The 15457-nt window shown below is 39.4% G+C and overlaps 1 protein-coding gene across 1 annotated transcript in view; it reads left to right on the top strand.

Annotated features, from left to right (window-relative positions):
- Window positions 1-14961: 14961 nt before the first annotated feature.
- The window catches only part of LOC126419244 (lachesin-like), a 325544-nt gene continuing 325048 nt past the window's right edge, over window positions 14962-15457 (top strand). The window contains exon 1 of the mRNA XM_050086393.1: window positions 14962-15066. Within this exon, the coding sequence (XP_049942350.1) occupies window positions 14962-15066 (105 nt within the window). The remainder of the gene's footprint in view (window positions 15067-15457) is intronic.

The following is a 15457-nucleotide window of genomic DNA, read 5'->3' as shown; positions in this document are numbered from 1 at the left end:
CAAATGGTGTTATTATTAACGTCCGTGTTCATCAGGTACATTTTAGTGATGTGAGGTAAAGTATGTGTTGTGGCTAACCTGTGATGGTTCAATATATATCGCTGGTGTGATTGTCGATTGTTTCATGTTTATTTACTCTGTCGTTATCTCGAAAATATTAGTAATTAATTCTGTTTCTTGAGTCTCTGTTTTGTTGAAGTATAATAATGAGTAAAAGTAAAGTTATTAGAAATCCTCTGAAGGCTTTTAAGAAAAGGAGATATGTTGGAAAGCCAAAGGTATGTGTTATTACTGTAAACAATAAAGACGATAACCAAGTGAGTGAACCTAACCTCTCAAGTACACCTGCCCATAGCAGTCAAAGTGGGAAAGAAGATACTTCACAGAAGAAGCTTGGTTCAATGAGTGAAAACTATGAATGTTTTACGGGCGAATCGGATGTGAATGAAATATTTGATATGTCGCTTCTCAAAGGAATTTTTTCAAACTGTGTAAGATGTATTCATTGTAGTGAAGTTGGTCTGGAACTCTCCATAATAAAGCAGGTAGGACTTGCTAGTGAAATACAACTGAAATGTGATAAGTGTTCATACATGACCACCTTTTCGAACAGTGTTGCAGTAACTGCATCTGAAGAAAATGGTAGCAAAATCTACGAACACAACAACGAGCGATGCTTGCTTTAGACAAGGAACGCCTTCGGGCTGCAGACAGGGCTGTAAAGAGTCTAGAAATACAAGCAAGAGTAAACAGGAGGAGGAACAAGAGGAAGCTGGAGGAGGAGTTTGCAGAGGATGAAGATAATCCATCCTATGGACCTGGAATGCACTAAAAAGTTAATCCAATCTTTGTCGTTCGATTCCCAAAACTTTTATTTTCTCATACTAATTACATGTTTTCTAAGGATCTTCCAAACATATTTGTTTCAAACTTTCAGTAAATGTTACACAGTACCTTCTGCATAATTTAACACAGCCTTTTTCCAAAAAACTGTATATTTTTGAATATATAAATAAAAAATTGCAAAAAAAGTTGTGAATTTTCATTACAATTGAAAAAAAATCATCTTTAATAACTGAACTAAAATTTTGTAAAATCCCTGTGTTAAGTTGTAGCCCATATTCCAATAAATAATCTGTAAAAAGTTCAACTTCCTACCTCAAATACTTTGTGAGGAAAGATGTAATTTATAAGCGTTATTTTAACATTGCAAGTATAGGACGTTCCGGAGCCTCTTAACGTATAAGAAACTAAATTACATATCTCTTTTTTAAGTCGTCAAATGAAGTTTCCAATTACACTTTTCTTATATTATGTCGCTCTCTGATTTGTTTTATATGTTCCTACAATAGCACTTTCTGTGCTTGTCGTCTGTCATATTGTGCTTTCAGGTATTTGAACTTGGGAAACAATACTGTGGTCATAATAAACAGATGCACTAGACACTTAAAGAATAACATTCCACCGTAATATTAGAATAATAATTTCACTGCATAAAAAATAGAAATTATTGATATCAGTATGATAAGAGCATAGAGAAAGTTAAGTTATAGATTCACTATGTGATACTGCTGTCTCAATAATAGCACTGACTTACAAATTATCGAAAGCTCGCTTTCTGTGTAGGGGTCGAAAGATTTTTTCTTTTATTTGTAAATAAAATGGAAACGTTGGTGTTGATTTGGGCAGAAAGCCCCTCTGGTCATTGGTCTGTAACGTACATTTCTCTAGTTGGATAGCAGTACTCTCGTTTTATGTTTACAACTAAAATTATTGCTAGCTCTTTGTCTTTTAAAAGATACCTGTAATTACTGAAATCCGGATTACTTTCTTGCCTTTATCTTACGAACAGTTACAATGAGAGTAAACTATTTGAGCCTTTAAGAAACATTGAAAACATATGTCGTATTTTAGTTACACTAATATACCTCCGTGTAAATATGAACGATTTTTGTTTTATCGTCGAGATTTGTCCAAGTGAATGCTGAAGACATTGGAGGCATATTTTCTTCATATTTTGTTACACATACATATTGCAGAACTAAATATGATACTAAATGATAATAACAACAGAACAGCTGACACTGCGAACACAAACAACTGACGACATTCGTGAAAAGTTTTACTACAAAAAACATGGCTACGATTTAGTGTCAGTTGACGCAAGCAGAGCCTAACTGGTACCTTGGACACTCTATGAAACTTTAACTCGTTCGTTACTCACCATGTCACAACATCGCAGCACCGGAGATCCAGCATGGAGCCATGTGGGGGTGAGGGGGGGGGGGTGGGGGGGGATGCTGGAGGGTCCTTTGCCTGGAGAGCCACTTGTGGTGCCATCTGATGACCCTTGTCATCTGCGACCCTGTCGCTGTCATTGGATAACGCTGCCGATGTAAAGATTTTTTCAGAATGTCAGTAATCTGCCTAAGAGTGAGGGAAGCGTTATCATTGACGAGTATGGTTAGTACTAACCCCTATCTCAAGCGTAAAGAGCGGCATTTGTCAGTTGTTAGTTTACATTGAGCCACTAGGTGTGTCCACCTTCTTCCGGTTTGGCCCCTGGCAAGGCAGACTTTGCGGTGGATGAACGAGCTGCCATCACGCGGGAGGTGCAAGTTTAATCCCGGTCGTGCTTGCGCAGGCACCCTGTGGCCAGGCGACGCGTCCGCTATTTATGGATGCAATTAACTGCTCCCGTAAGGGAGGGGACGGGGAGGGGGGAGGGGGAGGACGAGGTGAGCATCCAGGAAAACCCCGTAGTTTTCCGATAAAAATTACAAGTTTGCGGTGCTTACGTGACGGCGACACCGGTGTCAAGTGCGCAGTATTAATGCGGCGGGTCGCGTGTCGTCTTAATGAAGAGTATTAACTTCAGTACACCCCTGTTATGTAGTTTACCTTTAGAGTTCTGGTTGCAAGAGAGGCCTCAACAAGTAGCGCCGCCAGAAACCTCGCTATGACAAGTTGCTAACTATGAAAGACTTTTTTAAAGGAGGCATTTTATTGCAGGTTGCAACTTAATCATTTCTCTCTGTCTGACTGAATCTTCATAAAACTGTCTACAAAAATTTCATAAAAATAATTACCAAACAGAGTAATTCCTAGTATGTGTACTGTGTAAAACTCTGACTGTACTGAATTATACAAAGACTTAATATGATTTGCTCAACACTGTCTACGAACTGAAGCTAACTGTTTCTATACAAATGCAATTCTACCGCGAATGTAACCAGATTTCTGAAATAAAAACGCATCTGAGCTAACAAAGAAGTGTCTGACCCTAACTCTATTCTCACGTACATCGTACACTGAGAACCTTTTCTGCATATTTCTCGAAAACAGCGCACAGCATACGGCAGCAAAGCAACATTAAAAACTACGACAGAAAATTCCGTACCACAAAATGCTATGTGCGTACATAATACACTGAATGAGGTGTGGGGATTTTAATTGGTAAGAAATGACTTCTGAAATAATTTAAATGGAACACTACTCTCAAAAGTAATGTTTAAAAAGCAACTGAATTTTCAGAAACGTATAACATGACTTTAAGAAAAATAACCGTAAGTAAGTGGAATCTCATAGTCCTATTAGAGCAACCCACATAACAATCGTACTATCTGAGCTTTGTTACTGAAATCTAAATAACACAAAACAGTGCTGTTCGCTTGCGTGATTGCCTCCATCTCTGAACATTCCAGACAACGTCAAAGCTAATCTCCGTAACTTTTCTCTCTATAATTGCATCAAAAATATTCATACTCGAGTTCCATCAATCCCTTATCATACCCATAAAGAGAATTTCCTGACCATTCTTCAAAATACAGCTGAACTTAGAATGCGTGTAGCTTTGTCAGCCTTGTCAAAGAGAGGCAGGGTAGCAACACGAAGTTTTGTTTAAAACTATAGTAACAAATTATTCAGCTACATGATTTTGGTCTGTGTGAGCTATGTATATCGATATTTACGTAAGAAACAGAATTGACTGAGTAACGAAAATAGCGTACGTATCTCACAAAGTGATAACAGTGATCTTGTTTTATATAGTTGTCGAAACAAAACAGTGTGGACACGATTGGATTGGTTGTCTGTACATAGACAAATAGTCAGCCAGCCCGAAGTTGGCAGAGGTAGAAACAGAGGTAGAAACAGGCGTACCCAGGACCAGATAGAGACTCAGATCACAATTTAGCAGTGATGAAGAGCAGGCTGAAGCTTAAGAGACAGGAACAATCAATGCGCAATGAAGTGGGATACGGAAGTACTAAGGAATGAAGAGATACGCATGACATTCTTTGAGGCTACAGGTATTGCAATAAGGAACAGCTCAGTGTGCAGTTCAGTTGAAGAAGAGTGTAAATTTCTAAAAAGGTCAATCAGAAAAGTTGGAAAGAAAAACGTAGGTACGAAGAAGGTAACTGCCAAGAAACGATGGGTAACAAAAGAAATACTTCAGTTTGGAAATTCGAGTATACAGGAAAACAAATCACTTAGGAATGAAACAATCAGGAGATGCAGGGAAAGTGAAGCGAAATGGCAGCATGAAAAGTATGAAGATATCGAATAACAAATGGTTGTCTGAAGGACAGACTCAGCATATACAAAAGTCGAAAGAAACTTTGGTTCAATTAAAAACAGTGGTGGTAACGTTAAGAGTGTAATGGGAATTCCACTGTTAAATGCAGAGGAGAGAGCTGATGGGTCGAAAGAGTGCACTGAGGACCTCTACGAGAGGGAAACCCTGTTTGATGAGCGATGAAAAAAAGAAACGGGACTGGCTGTAAAACAGATAGGGTATCCAGTATTAGACGATCCAGTATTAGAATCAGAATTTAAAAGAGCTTTCGAAGACCTAAAATCAAATAAGGCAGAAAGGATAGATAACATTCCATAAATATATCTGAAACAATCGGGGGAAGTGGCAAAAAAAAAAAGAAAAAAAAAAAACACGGGTATTGACGTTGGTGTGTAGAATATATGAATTTGGAGATATATCTACTGCCTTACGGTATTCATCATCCACACAATTCGGAAGATTGCAAGAGCCATTAAGTGCGAGAATTATCGCACAATCAGCCTAACAGCACATGGACCTATGTTTCTGACACGGTTAGTATACAGATAATATACAGAAGAATGGAAAAGAATATTTAAGACTTGTTAGACGAGGATCAGTTTGGCTTTAGGAAAAGTGAAGGGACCAGAGCGACACTTCTAAAGTTGCGATTGATAATGGAAGCGAGACTGAAGAAAATGGAAACATTCATGCGATTTGTCGACCTGGAAAAGCGTTTGACAATGTCACATGGCGCGATATTCTAAAATCTGTGAAAAATAGGCGTAAGCTTTACGGAAAGTCGGATAATATATAATGTGTACAAAACCTGAGAGGAAATAATAAGAGTGGAAGACCATGAACGAACTGTTCGGTTTAAGGAGGGTGTAAGCCTGGGATTTAGTCTTTCGCTCCTACTGTCCAATCTAGATGATAAAATTCGCTGATGATATTGCTATACTCACCGAAAGTAAAGAAGAATTACAGAATCGGCGAATGGAACGAACGTTTAATGACTGTAGATTATGGACAGAGAGTAAATCGAAAAAAGACGAAAGTAGTGAGAAGTAGGAGAAATCAGAACAGCGAGAAACTTAAAATCACGGTTGATGATCACGAAGCAGATGAAGTTAAGGAATTATAATGCCTAGGCAGCAAAATAACTCACGACGAACGAATCGAGGAGGATATAAAAAACAGGATAGCACTGGCAAAAAAGGGCTTTCTTGGCCAAGAGAAGTGTACTATTATCAAATAGTCGGCGGTCATGATTCAAGTGATCGGTGTCTCAAAAATCTGCAGATACCAGTCTTTGGGTTTTTGCCACTATTTCGACTGGGCTAGAAGTGGGAATCCTCTTACACGTTGGTCAGAGGCCGGACGATTACATAAAGTATCGTCGAAACTGGTTGCTCAACAAAATAACAATTTGGAAATTTAGGTTACAGATGCCTGAAAGGAGGTTTGATCTGAAATTCTATGAGACGATAAAAAAAAAAAAAAAAAAGATGCACCACTGCTTGTTCGCAAGGTATTTGGCTGAAAAATACCAGGATCACCAATGGGTAGTTAGTGAACTGCGTGCCCATAATCTATCCCAGTTAGCGGTAGTGGGGAAGGGGACCTACAGTTTAGCGTGGAATCCGAACCTTATGTCGCTTCTGGCAACTCCTCACATCGTTGAGAGATAAAGACTAGCTGAAAGGCAACCTGAAAATTTCCGTGGTCCGGTCGGGAGTCGAACCCACAATCCCTTGGTATCCAGACACGCGCTTCACCACCATGTAACGGTACCGTTGTTGTAATCGATTGTTAACGCCTATTTTTGGTGAATATCATATCGCTGGCTTCCTAGAAGCTTCGACTACAAAATGATTCTCGTCAGCTAAGTGGGAGTCTCCTCGTCAGATCACACACACCTATGAAGATTCGTGATAAACAAGGCAGTCTGGGACGAACGGCCAGTGGAAACAGTTATGGTGCGGCCCCAGTGTCGGTCGGCTCACGATAATGTGAAGAAATATCACCATGATTAATATTTTTGGTATTTCAGTGGACGGTTCAAGTAATTCTATAAATGTGGAAAAAGTTCCACCAAATTATTTTCAACGAATCGGAAGTTATCAATAGATGTGGAACCTCTGGATATTATGAGTGTTGTTTCAATATTACCAAAGTGACCGTTGATATTACCAAATCTTGGAAGAAGTTGTATCTTGAGTCAATCAATCGGTTTAACCCTTCAGAACATTATTTTCAAATTAACTTTAATGGTGCGGCTAGAAGGAGTGAGAGCTATAAACATGAGACTGATCAGGAAACATTTTCCTTCTCTTGATAGTTAATTAACTTTATTTCTATAGAGTGGCTTTTATCATTTCAAGCATATTGCTAAATTGGATCTCCATAACGTTAGGAAGCAGTGCATAGGGTGATTTGGGGCTCCGGTATACTAGAATCCGCCGGCAGAAGTAGCCGTGCGGTTCTAGGCGCTGCAGTCTGGAAACCGCGAGACCGCTACGGTCGCAGGTTCGAATCCTGCCTCGGGCATGGATGTGTGTGATGTATTTAGGTTAGTTAGGTTTAACTAGTTCTAAGTTCTAGGGGACCAATGATCTGAGAAGTTGAGTCCCATAGTGCTCAGAGCCATTTGAACCATTTTATACTCGAATTCAAAAACCGCCTACGTGTCGGTGTAATCACCAATCCCATTTTTCTACTTACGAATAGGCTAGACTTGTTAAATAACTAACTAGGCTAGCAGGCCCGACTTCCAATGTGTAATGTCTTGTAAATAGCCTTGCAATTTCCTTTTCCATTGCATACCATAAATCGCATGACATATGGTATCAAACTCGAGATGGATGTTTGCCAGTATGAGCTTCTGGTACAAAACCACCAATTACTAGTCCCCAACATTGACATAAAAACAAAGAGTCGCCGTTTACACATTTGCTTAATAGTCTAATCACATTATTATCCCGTTTGACATTAACCTATTGCTGCTTAATGCCATTTTTATTATTGACAACAGCCTATATTGGATTAACTGTTTGATTGGCGACTGCGCTGTGAGACATCGTAGCTTCTCGATTGTGTGACGGGTAATCATTGCAACACTTTAGGCTTCACCTGTAACGGTGCGAAAATGGTCGTGTTCCCTACAAAGGACTACTCAACAGCTGAAGCAGCTTGAAGAGTTTTCATTCACTGTGTATCCCATCAATTCTTAAGAACTTTTTTAATAAAAACACGGATGATGACTCTTAAATATTAGCAATTATTTGTGTTGTTCTGCCACCCTGCCCTTTCCAGTGAAAATATATTATAGTGTAATTTATTTATGTTTGAATGGCTGTAAACACATCAACTGCCATTATCTCTCGCATGTCATTAGATTCATTATTAACTATCTGCCTATCTAATTGTTCTCTTAAACTATAAAACCATTTAAATAACCGACATTTAAAACTTTCCTGGTGTGTGGATTCTCGTATCAAATTTTGTGAGCACTGCCGAATGTCCGTAACATTTTCAATGATATTTCGTCGCACAATCGTGTAGTAATCTTCACATACACCTGCAAACGCTAGAAGACCCAGTACCAATATATCGTAGTGGGAAGTTGCTGACGTCTGGCAATTCCGTCGAAACTTCATATCACATTTAAAGAAGCCTTCGAAATGCACAATTTTGTCTCTGTTGTTAATTACAGTCTCAAATGTCATCTTAAGTAATGTCTACTCCGCACAGGTTACGGTTTTGTCCTATTCATACATTTGTTTCCATGTGTGTTTCTTACAAAAATTCTATCATATCTTCACTTTCCATTGCATACATTTCTGAATAGTTTTATTCGCCACATTATATCAAAATTCTACTATCCCTTTGCTCGAAACTCTCGCATTCTCTTTCATAATTACATTGTTCTCTTTGAAATTTTCTTTTTCGATATATTAAATAACTGGTACTCTACCAGGAAATAAACATATACCTAAGAATAAATATCGGGAAAGGTTTCATTCTCCAACACTTTGACGTAAGAAGAGACCTGAACGTCCTACTTTGGTTGGCGAACGATACAACGTCAGCTTTCAAGTAATACACCGTACAAAATTATAAGTGCATGGAGACAACTGAACGTCATCGTGCATATACGTAATATTGATTTTGCGGTGACGAATGCTTTAAAGGTCTACATGTGGTGTTTATATTTCAGAAACATGTTTAGTTTATCGATTAACTGGCGAAAAGAGAAAAACTTCTCAACGGTGTTCCAAGCATGATTTGTTGCACATCGATTACAGAGCATTACAGTTCATTTCTCAACGCAAATAATTCATTTCGTTTTTCTGTAGCCGTACAAATGGTGTACCAACACCGTACCACTTGTAGGAAGCCAAATTAATAAAATGAATCGTTTGTATTGAAAATGGAGTTTGGACGTACAGCAGATTACACACAAAGTGGGAAAGCACCAATTCTATACGGATTAATCTGAACTGTTATGCAGAATGATGAAAGCGATGGCTAAGTGTCGCGTCTAGTCTAAGATTCCACAAAAGGCCCTTGCGGGAGAAAATGTAGAGCTCACTTTACAACCTCGGGAGTCACCTCTGAGATAACGAACGGAGCCACGCTTACCGAATTTTAATGGTTCTATCCGACCTCCAGACGGAGGATGGGTACACACCACTGCAGAAGCTGCGACACGGACAACTTATCGGCAAGCTCTCGTGAATTCCAATTAGAAGGGATTGTGTGCCATATTAGACCCGATGTTACAAATTTTATTGCTGTTATTATTAAGTGAACTGGCCATACCTAAAAGACCCCTTATGAACATAAGCTAGTTTCGAGAAAAATCCAAAAACCTGTTGTTATAATGAGGATATCGGTCCCGGAACAGCTACTTTTTATATCACTTGTGAAGATCACAGATTTCATAGAACAAAAATGTTAATTGTGTGCATTAAATGGGAAAAAATTAGTACGCTTCCGTGATATAAGGGCCTTCTGGCAATCACTCCAGAAAAGTGCTTCTCTTCGCTTCTAATATTTAAGTTTTATCTTTTTAAAAACAGACGCAGGCACCAGGATGTTAGAGTAATATTTATTGTTTACCATTTGCTTATCGGTGCGTGTACGACTGGCATATATTTCTACGACTGGGATGCAAAATGAATGTGTTTTTGTCTAAGACAATAGTCGTTTCTTTAGAGACTATATGAAGGGCTTATTTCAATAGTGGTACAAGTCCATTTTTGTTCAATCTGAGACACAGAGTCCTAAAGTTTTTCAGCGCTCATTTAACTTTAGGACTCTGTATCTCAGAATGAACACAAATGAACTTGTACCACTATTGAAATAAGCCCTTCATATTTATGTCAAAGTATTTCTGTACATAACTAACAAAACCGTATATTATCTGTCACAGTAGTTTTTGTTGTCTTCTTCGAGATTCCACTGCGAGTCATCCTTTCTACTGGAAATTCGGTCATTACCTCTGAAAACCTAAAATACACTCCATGTTCTCAGATAGACTGTAATACCGATGTTCTTAGCCAGGACGAATTCCTGACAAAATGCTGTAGGAGAAGGGGCATTTCAGAAGTGAATCAAAATAATGTCCTCTTGTGTTGACAACAAGTGCCAGAGAGATACTTTTTGGTGTAGTATGATGCATTTATCTCTGGAGAACTATGAACAACAACGAAAAACTTTCACTAAAACCTGTGAGAAAGTATCTTGCAGGAAACCCCTTTGGGGTATTGACATTCGAGGCCAATGTGAAAATTCCCCAGCCTGGCATTGAATGCTGCAATGTTTGTACAGAGTCTCCTTTCATATAGGTACTTGTTCTCGATTGTTTATCCAGTGTGCAAATTCAACCTCTGAACTGCCATTCTGCAAATCCCACAAAATACTCTTCTAGAGTTACTATAAGCTCTTACTTGTACTTTCTAGTCAACATTTTCTTTGGAACAGTTACATACTTGCTGAATTTGGGGAATAAGACAGATGTTAGAACAGTAGGTACTTAATGCCCTTCATGTTTCCCGCTGCCGGAGCAACTTTATAAGCAGGGGTACTGCATATTCCCATGCACGTTTCTCCCTGTTTGTCCGTACCATCTGCTTACTAGTAATTAGTTGTTATTTTTCCCATTGGTAGGTAATTATTATTAATAACCTCTTTCGCGTCCCAGAAATCACAGGCTATAACCTTCCTGCCTGTTATGTTTCAGAATCACTGGTTGAAATCTATTGCTTTCCCCACTTTCTCGTTCCTGTTATGAACCGGTCTCATGCACAGCCTCAAGCAAGGCACAAAATCAGGAAGATTGTCTTTAAAACGCCCGAACTTTTGCTGAGAAATTTGATTTTGCCAAGCTGGCCGCGGTGGTCTAGCGGTTCTAGGCGCTACGGTCGCAGGTTCGAATCCTGCCTCGGGCATGGATGTGTGTGATGTCCTTAGGTTAGTTAGGTTTGAGTAGTTCTAAGTTCTAGGGAACTGATGACCACAGATGTTAAGTCCCATAGTGCTCAGAGCCATTTGAACCATTTGATTTTGCCTTTATATTCGAGCAGCATTTAATGCCAGTCACGAAGCAAAAGACTCACTCGTAATCAGTTCTTTTGTCTACGGTTGCAGTGTGGTGAACGTCTTCACGCGGAGTACCAGACATCTTAAAACCTTCTCCAACCTAAGTGATATTATCATAGGTAATTAACCGTCCTAAACAAAAATCTGTATGACGACGACGGGCAAACAATCTGATTCGATGTCTGGACTGGTAAGTGCCAAATAAGGAATCCTAATTTTCCTGTTTCAATGCTCAGTGAATTTTTTTTCTTGTCGCTTCGTTAACCTTTGGGAGCGATTGGTCACTGCCAAGTTTCATCATGGAGTTTCCTCATGGTTCAAAGTTCACGTAAAACTGTAGATCCCTTACAACTGCTGGGTAGGTTACTTTCAAAGCCGGTGGAAGCCAAAGACATACCGCCTCTAATAGGACAATAGCTGCTACAGAGAACGAGGTACAAATCAACATCGGCATTGGGGAAACTGCATTACAACATTAACATTCCGCAGAAGCAGTTGACGCCTGATTCAAATCATTTCAGAATATGTTTTAACATGACGTAACAGAACGTAATTTATATCAACTACTGTTGAGAATTTGACCAAAAGGATTTCTTGTTGATCTCATAGTACATACCGTTCGTAAGTTTCGCTTCAAAAGGTTAAACAGATGAATCTAAGTTCTGTTTCCTGACTGTTACATACACAGCTGTGGCATAATGTAGGTACATCATGGTGGGAGCTGAACAAAACCATAAAGTGAGCTATTAGACGCGAGGAGCAGTATTTACGAAACAGTAAGTAACAGAAATATCACAGTCGAGGCACGGAATCAAAACTCCTCGATTTATTTAGTATGAAGAAGTAAACACATGTTCAGAAAAATATAGGTTGTTTTCAGTCTTTCCAAATCCATAGTCCCTAAATCAAATTACGGTAATTGTTTGTCGTGCATGCCGATTCCGTTAAGATTCAAATCAATTTTTGTTTTGATAATAGTACCATTCCTTCAAGCATTTCAGCGACCACATCAGCCCAGATCAATAAATATGCGCTAAACGTGAAATTTACAATGTATTAGACGACGATCAGTTTGGCTTTGAAAGGTAAAGGCATCAGAGGGGCACTTTTGACGTTTCGATAGGTACTGGTAGCAACACTTACGGAAAATCAACACCCCGGCGTAAGATTTTTCGACCTATAAATATGATTCTACAATATTAAATAGCGCAAAATGTTCAAATTTCTCAGAAAAATTAGTTCAAGTTGCATGGAAAGAAGGATAATGTACAATATACGAGAAAACCAGAAGGTAACAATAAGAAGTAAAGACCAAGAACGGAGTGCTAGGACTAAAAGGAATGTCAAACAGGCACGCAGTCTTCCTACATCTACACTGACGTGGAGACTCCACAAGCCACCATGTGAAGCATTGTGGGAGATATCTTGTACCGGCGCTACACATTTACTCTCCTGTTCCACATTTAAACTCAGCGATGGAAAACATGATTATCTAGAAGCTTCCGTATGAGCGCCAATTTCTCTTACCTTGACTTGTCTTCGCGGTCCTCACTCGAAATATACGGTGGAGGAAGTGAAATCGTTTTGCAGTCAGCCGTAAATGCCAATACTATAAATTTTCTCAATACTTATTCGCGAAAAAGTTTTCGTCTTCCCTCCATCGATTCACGTTTGAGTACATGAAACGTTTCCATCATACTCGCGTATTGGCCAAACATAACAGTAATAAATGTAGCAATAAGTCTCTGAATTTGCATTGATGTCTTCCTGTAATGAAATCTTCTGGGGATACCAAACTCAAAACCAGCACTCAGGAATGACACTTGTGTGATGCCGATCGTTGTTAGTCAAGCAGCGGACATGTAGCAAATAGTTTTATCTCGTGACTTCGATTTTACATATCTTATGGAAAGAATGACCATGACAGCAGTTGTTTTTTTATTTTTTTGTGACAATGATTTTATATCAGCTGGTCTGCCTCATGTTTATTATATCCAAATGATTTATGCATGTTAAGCTACATTCAGATCCGATGATGGCAACATTTGTGTATTGAAGCCGGTTATCCAGTAAACAGTATTTAAGCAATCATGGCTTTTGAATTAGTTCTATATAAAGTGTCTTAAAACATCGGGTAATAGCTTCCATGGTGCTAGAGCGAATTTCATAGGGTAATAACTGCAGGTGAAGACGAAGATTGGAATACATCCAAAAAGTAATTAAGGACTTTAGATTCAAATGTTACTCTGAGATAAAGAGAGTGGTGCAGGTGGAGGGGGGGGGGGGGGAGTGTTGTGAATGCAGTCATCATACGCATCATTAAAACGTGCAGATAGTATGGTAGAGTGTCACTAGGTTAAAATGTCTGTGATACATAGTCATCTGCGTCATAGCTGTGACGTCTGCACTCAGAACGGCTAGGCTAAGTAGCGTGATCTGTGTACAACACATACAACACTTCCTTTTATCAGAGAATTTGGATGGCCAAACAGACAACGAATGGTGCCGGAATACACCTACGCCAGATGTTGTGCAATAGCGTATAAACAAGCCAAAAGTCAAGAGTGGAGGGGGTCATGGAGACATTTAAGGAATAGATGGTGACTGTCGACCAGACTTCGAAGGAAATTATAGAAGATTACCATGTAATACAGGCATTAAAGCATAGGCTGGCGGTTATAAAACTAAAACCACAACGTTTTATACAGGGTGGTTCAAAAAGAATACCACAACTTTAAAAATGTGTACTTAATGAAAGAAACATAATATAACCTTTTGTTATACATCATTACAAAGAGTATTTAAAAAGGTTTTTTTTCACTCAAAAACAAGTTCAGAGATGTTCAATATGGCCCCCTCCAGACATACGAGCAATATCAACCCGATACTCCAACTCGTTCCACACTCTCTGTAGCATATCAGGCGTAACAGTTTGGATAGCTGCTGTTATTTCTCGTTTCAAATCATCAATGGTGGCTGGGAGAGGTGGCCGAAACACCATATCCTTAACATACCCCCATAAGAAAAAATCGCAGGGGGTAAGATCAGGGCTTCTTGGCGGCCAGTGATGAAGTGCTCTGTCACAGGCTGCCTGGCGGCCGATCCATCGCCTCGGGTAGTTGACGTTCAGGTAGTTACGGACAGATAAGTGCCAATGTGGTGGCCCTCCATCCTGCTGAAATATGAATTGTTGTGTTTCTTGTTCGAGCTGAGGGAACAGCCAATTCTCTAACATCTGCAGATACTGTAGTCCAGTTACAGTAGCACCTTCGAAGAAAAAGGGACCAAAAACTTTATTGGCTGAAATGGCGAACAAATGTACTACTAAATGAAACTTTATAGCTCCCTTAATTGGCCGACAGATAGTGCTTAGCTCTGCCTTTTGTCGTTGCAGAGTTTTATATTCCTAAATTTGTGGTATTCTTTTTGAATCACCCTGTATATTTTGGTTTCATATATTCGTATATTAAGATAAAAAATACTTCTATTCTCGGTAGTCGCACTAGACATGGAGGAGTAGATCCAAAATATTTAGGCGTGTTAACGAATTTTGTTTCTGAGGTAGGTGACTGTAAAATGATATTTTTTAGTTACCACGACAGTTTTCATACTACTTCACCGTCTCTCGTAGTAACGTGGAAACCAGACTTGCTTTTGAAAGCTGCTGTTTTATTTTCAGATACTGTTGATTCACTATTTACTGTGCTTGTTGTAAAGTAATTAGCAAAGAGTAAAAAGTCTTCTGCGATTCACTGGCGAAACAACTGTGCCAATGACAGACTCGTTCTGTTGCAGCGATGACGGATGGCCCGCGTTTCGTGGAGCCAATCTCCAACGTGACGGTCGCCCTCGGAAGGGATGCCTCGCTGTCGTGCGTCGTCGACAACCTGGGACAGTTCAAGGTCAGTAGACGACACTGGTAAATTGCGTCACGTAGTTAGGCGCCCCTGTGCAAAGAGAGAGAGAGAGAGAGAGAGAGAGAGAGAGAGAGAGAGAGAATTGGGGAGTGAACAAGGTTTGCAGAGAGCTGCCAGGCAACTACCGTGTTGCCAGTCACTTGAAACTGTTACTATGGTCGATAACTTCTGTCGCATAGATTTTGTCTGGGGCTGCCTGTGACTGTAGCTTTAAATTACCCACATTTTCTTCTAGAAATACACTAATGTCAGCCTTCTTTTATTTTACAAAAAAAAAGTACTAGAGCGTTTTGGAAACATAACTCCTTTTTCAAGGAATGCATTAACGTTTTTGGACGCTACATCTGCTCGAGTTTATCAACTTTATTTGGCCTCG

The sequence above is a fragment of the Schistocerca serialis genome, chromosome 1 (assembly GCF_023864345.2).
Source record: "Schistocerca serialis cubense isolate TAMUIC-IGC-003099 chromosome 1, iqSchSeri2.2, whole genome shotgun sequence".
Lineage (NCBI taxonomy): Eukaryota > Metazoa > Arthropoda > Insecta > Orthoptera > Acrididae > Schistocerca > Schistocerca serialis.
This window is presented reverse-complemented; position numbering and strand designations above follow the sequence as displayed.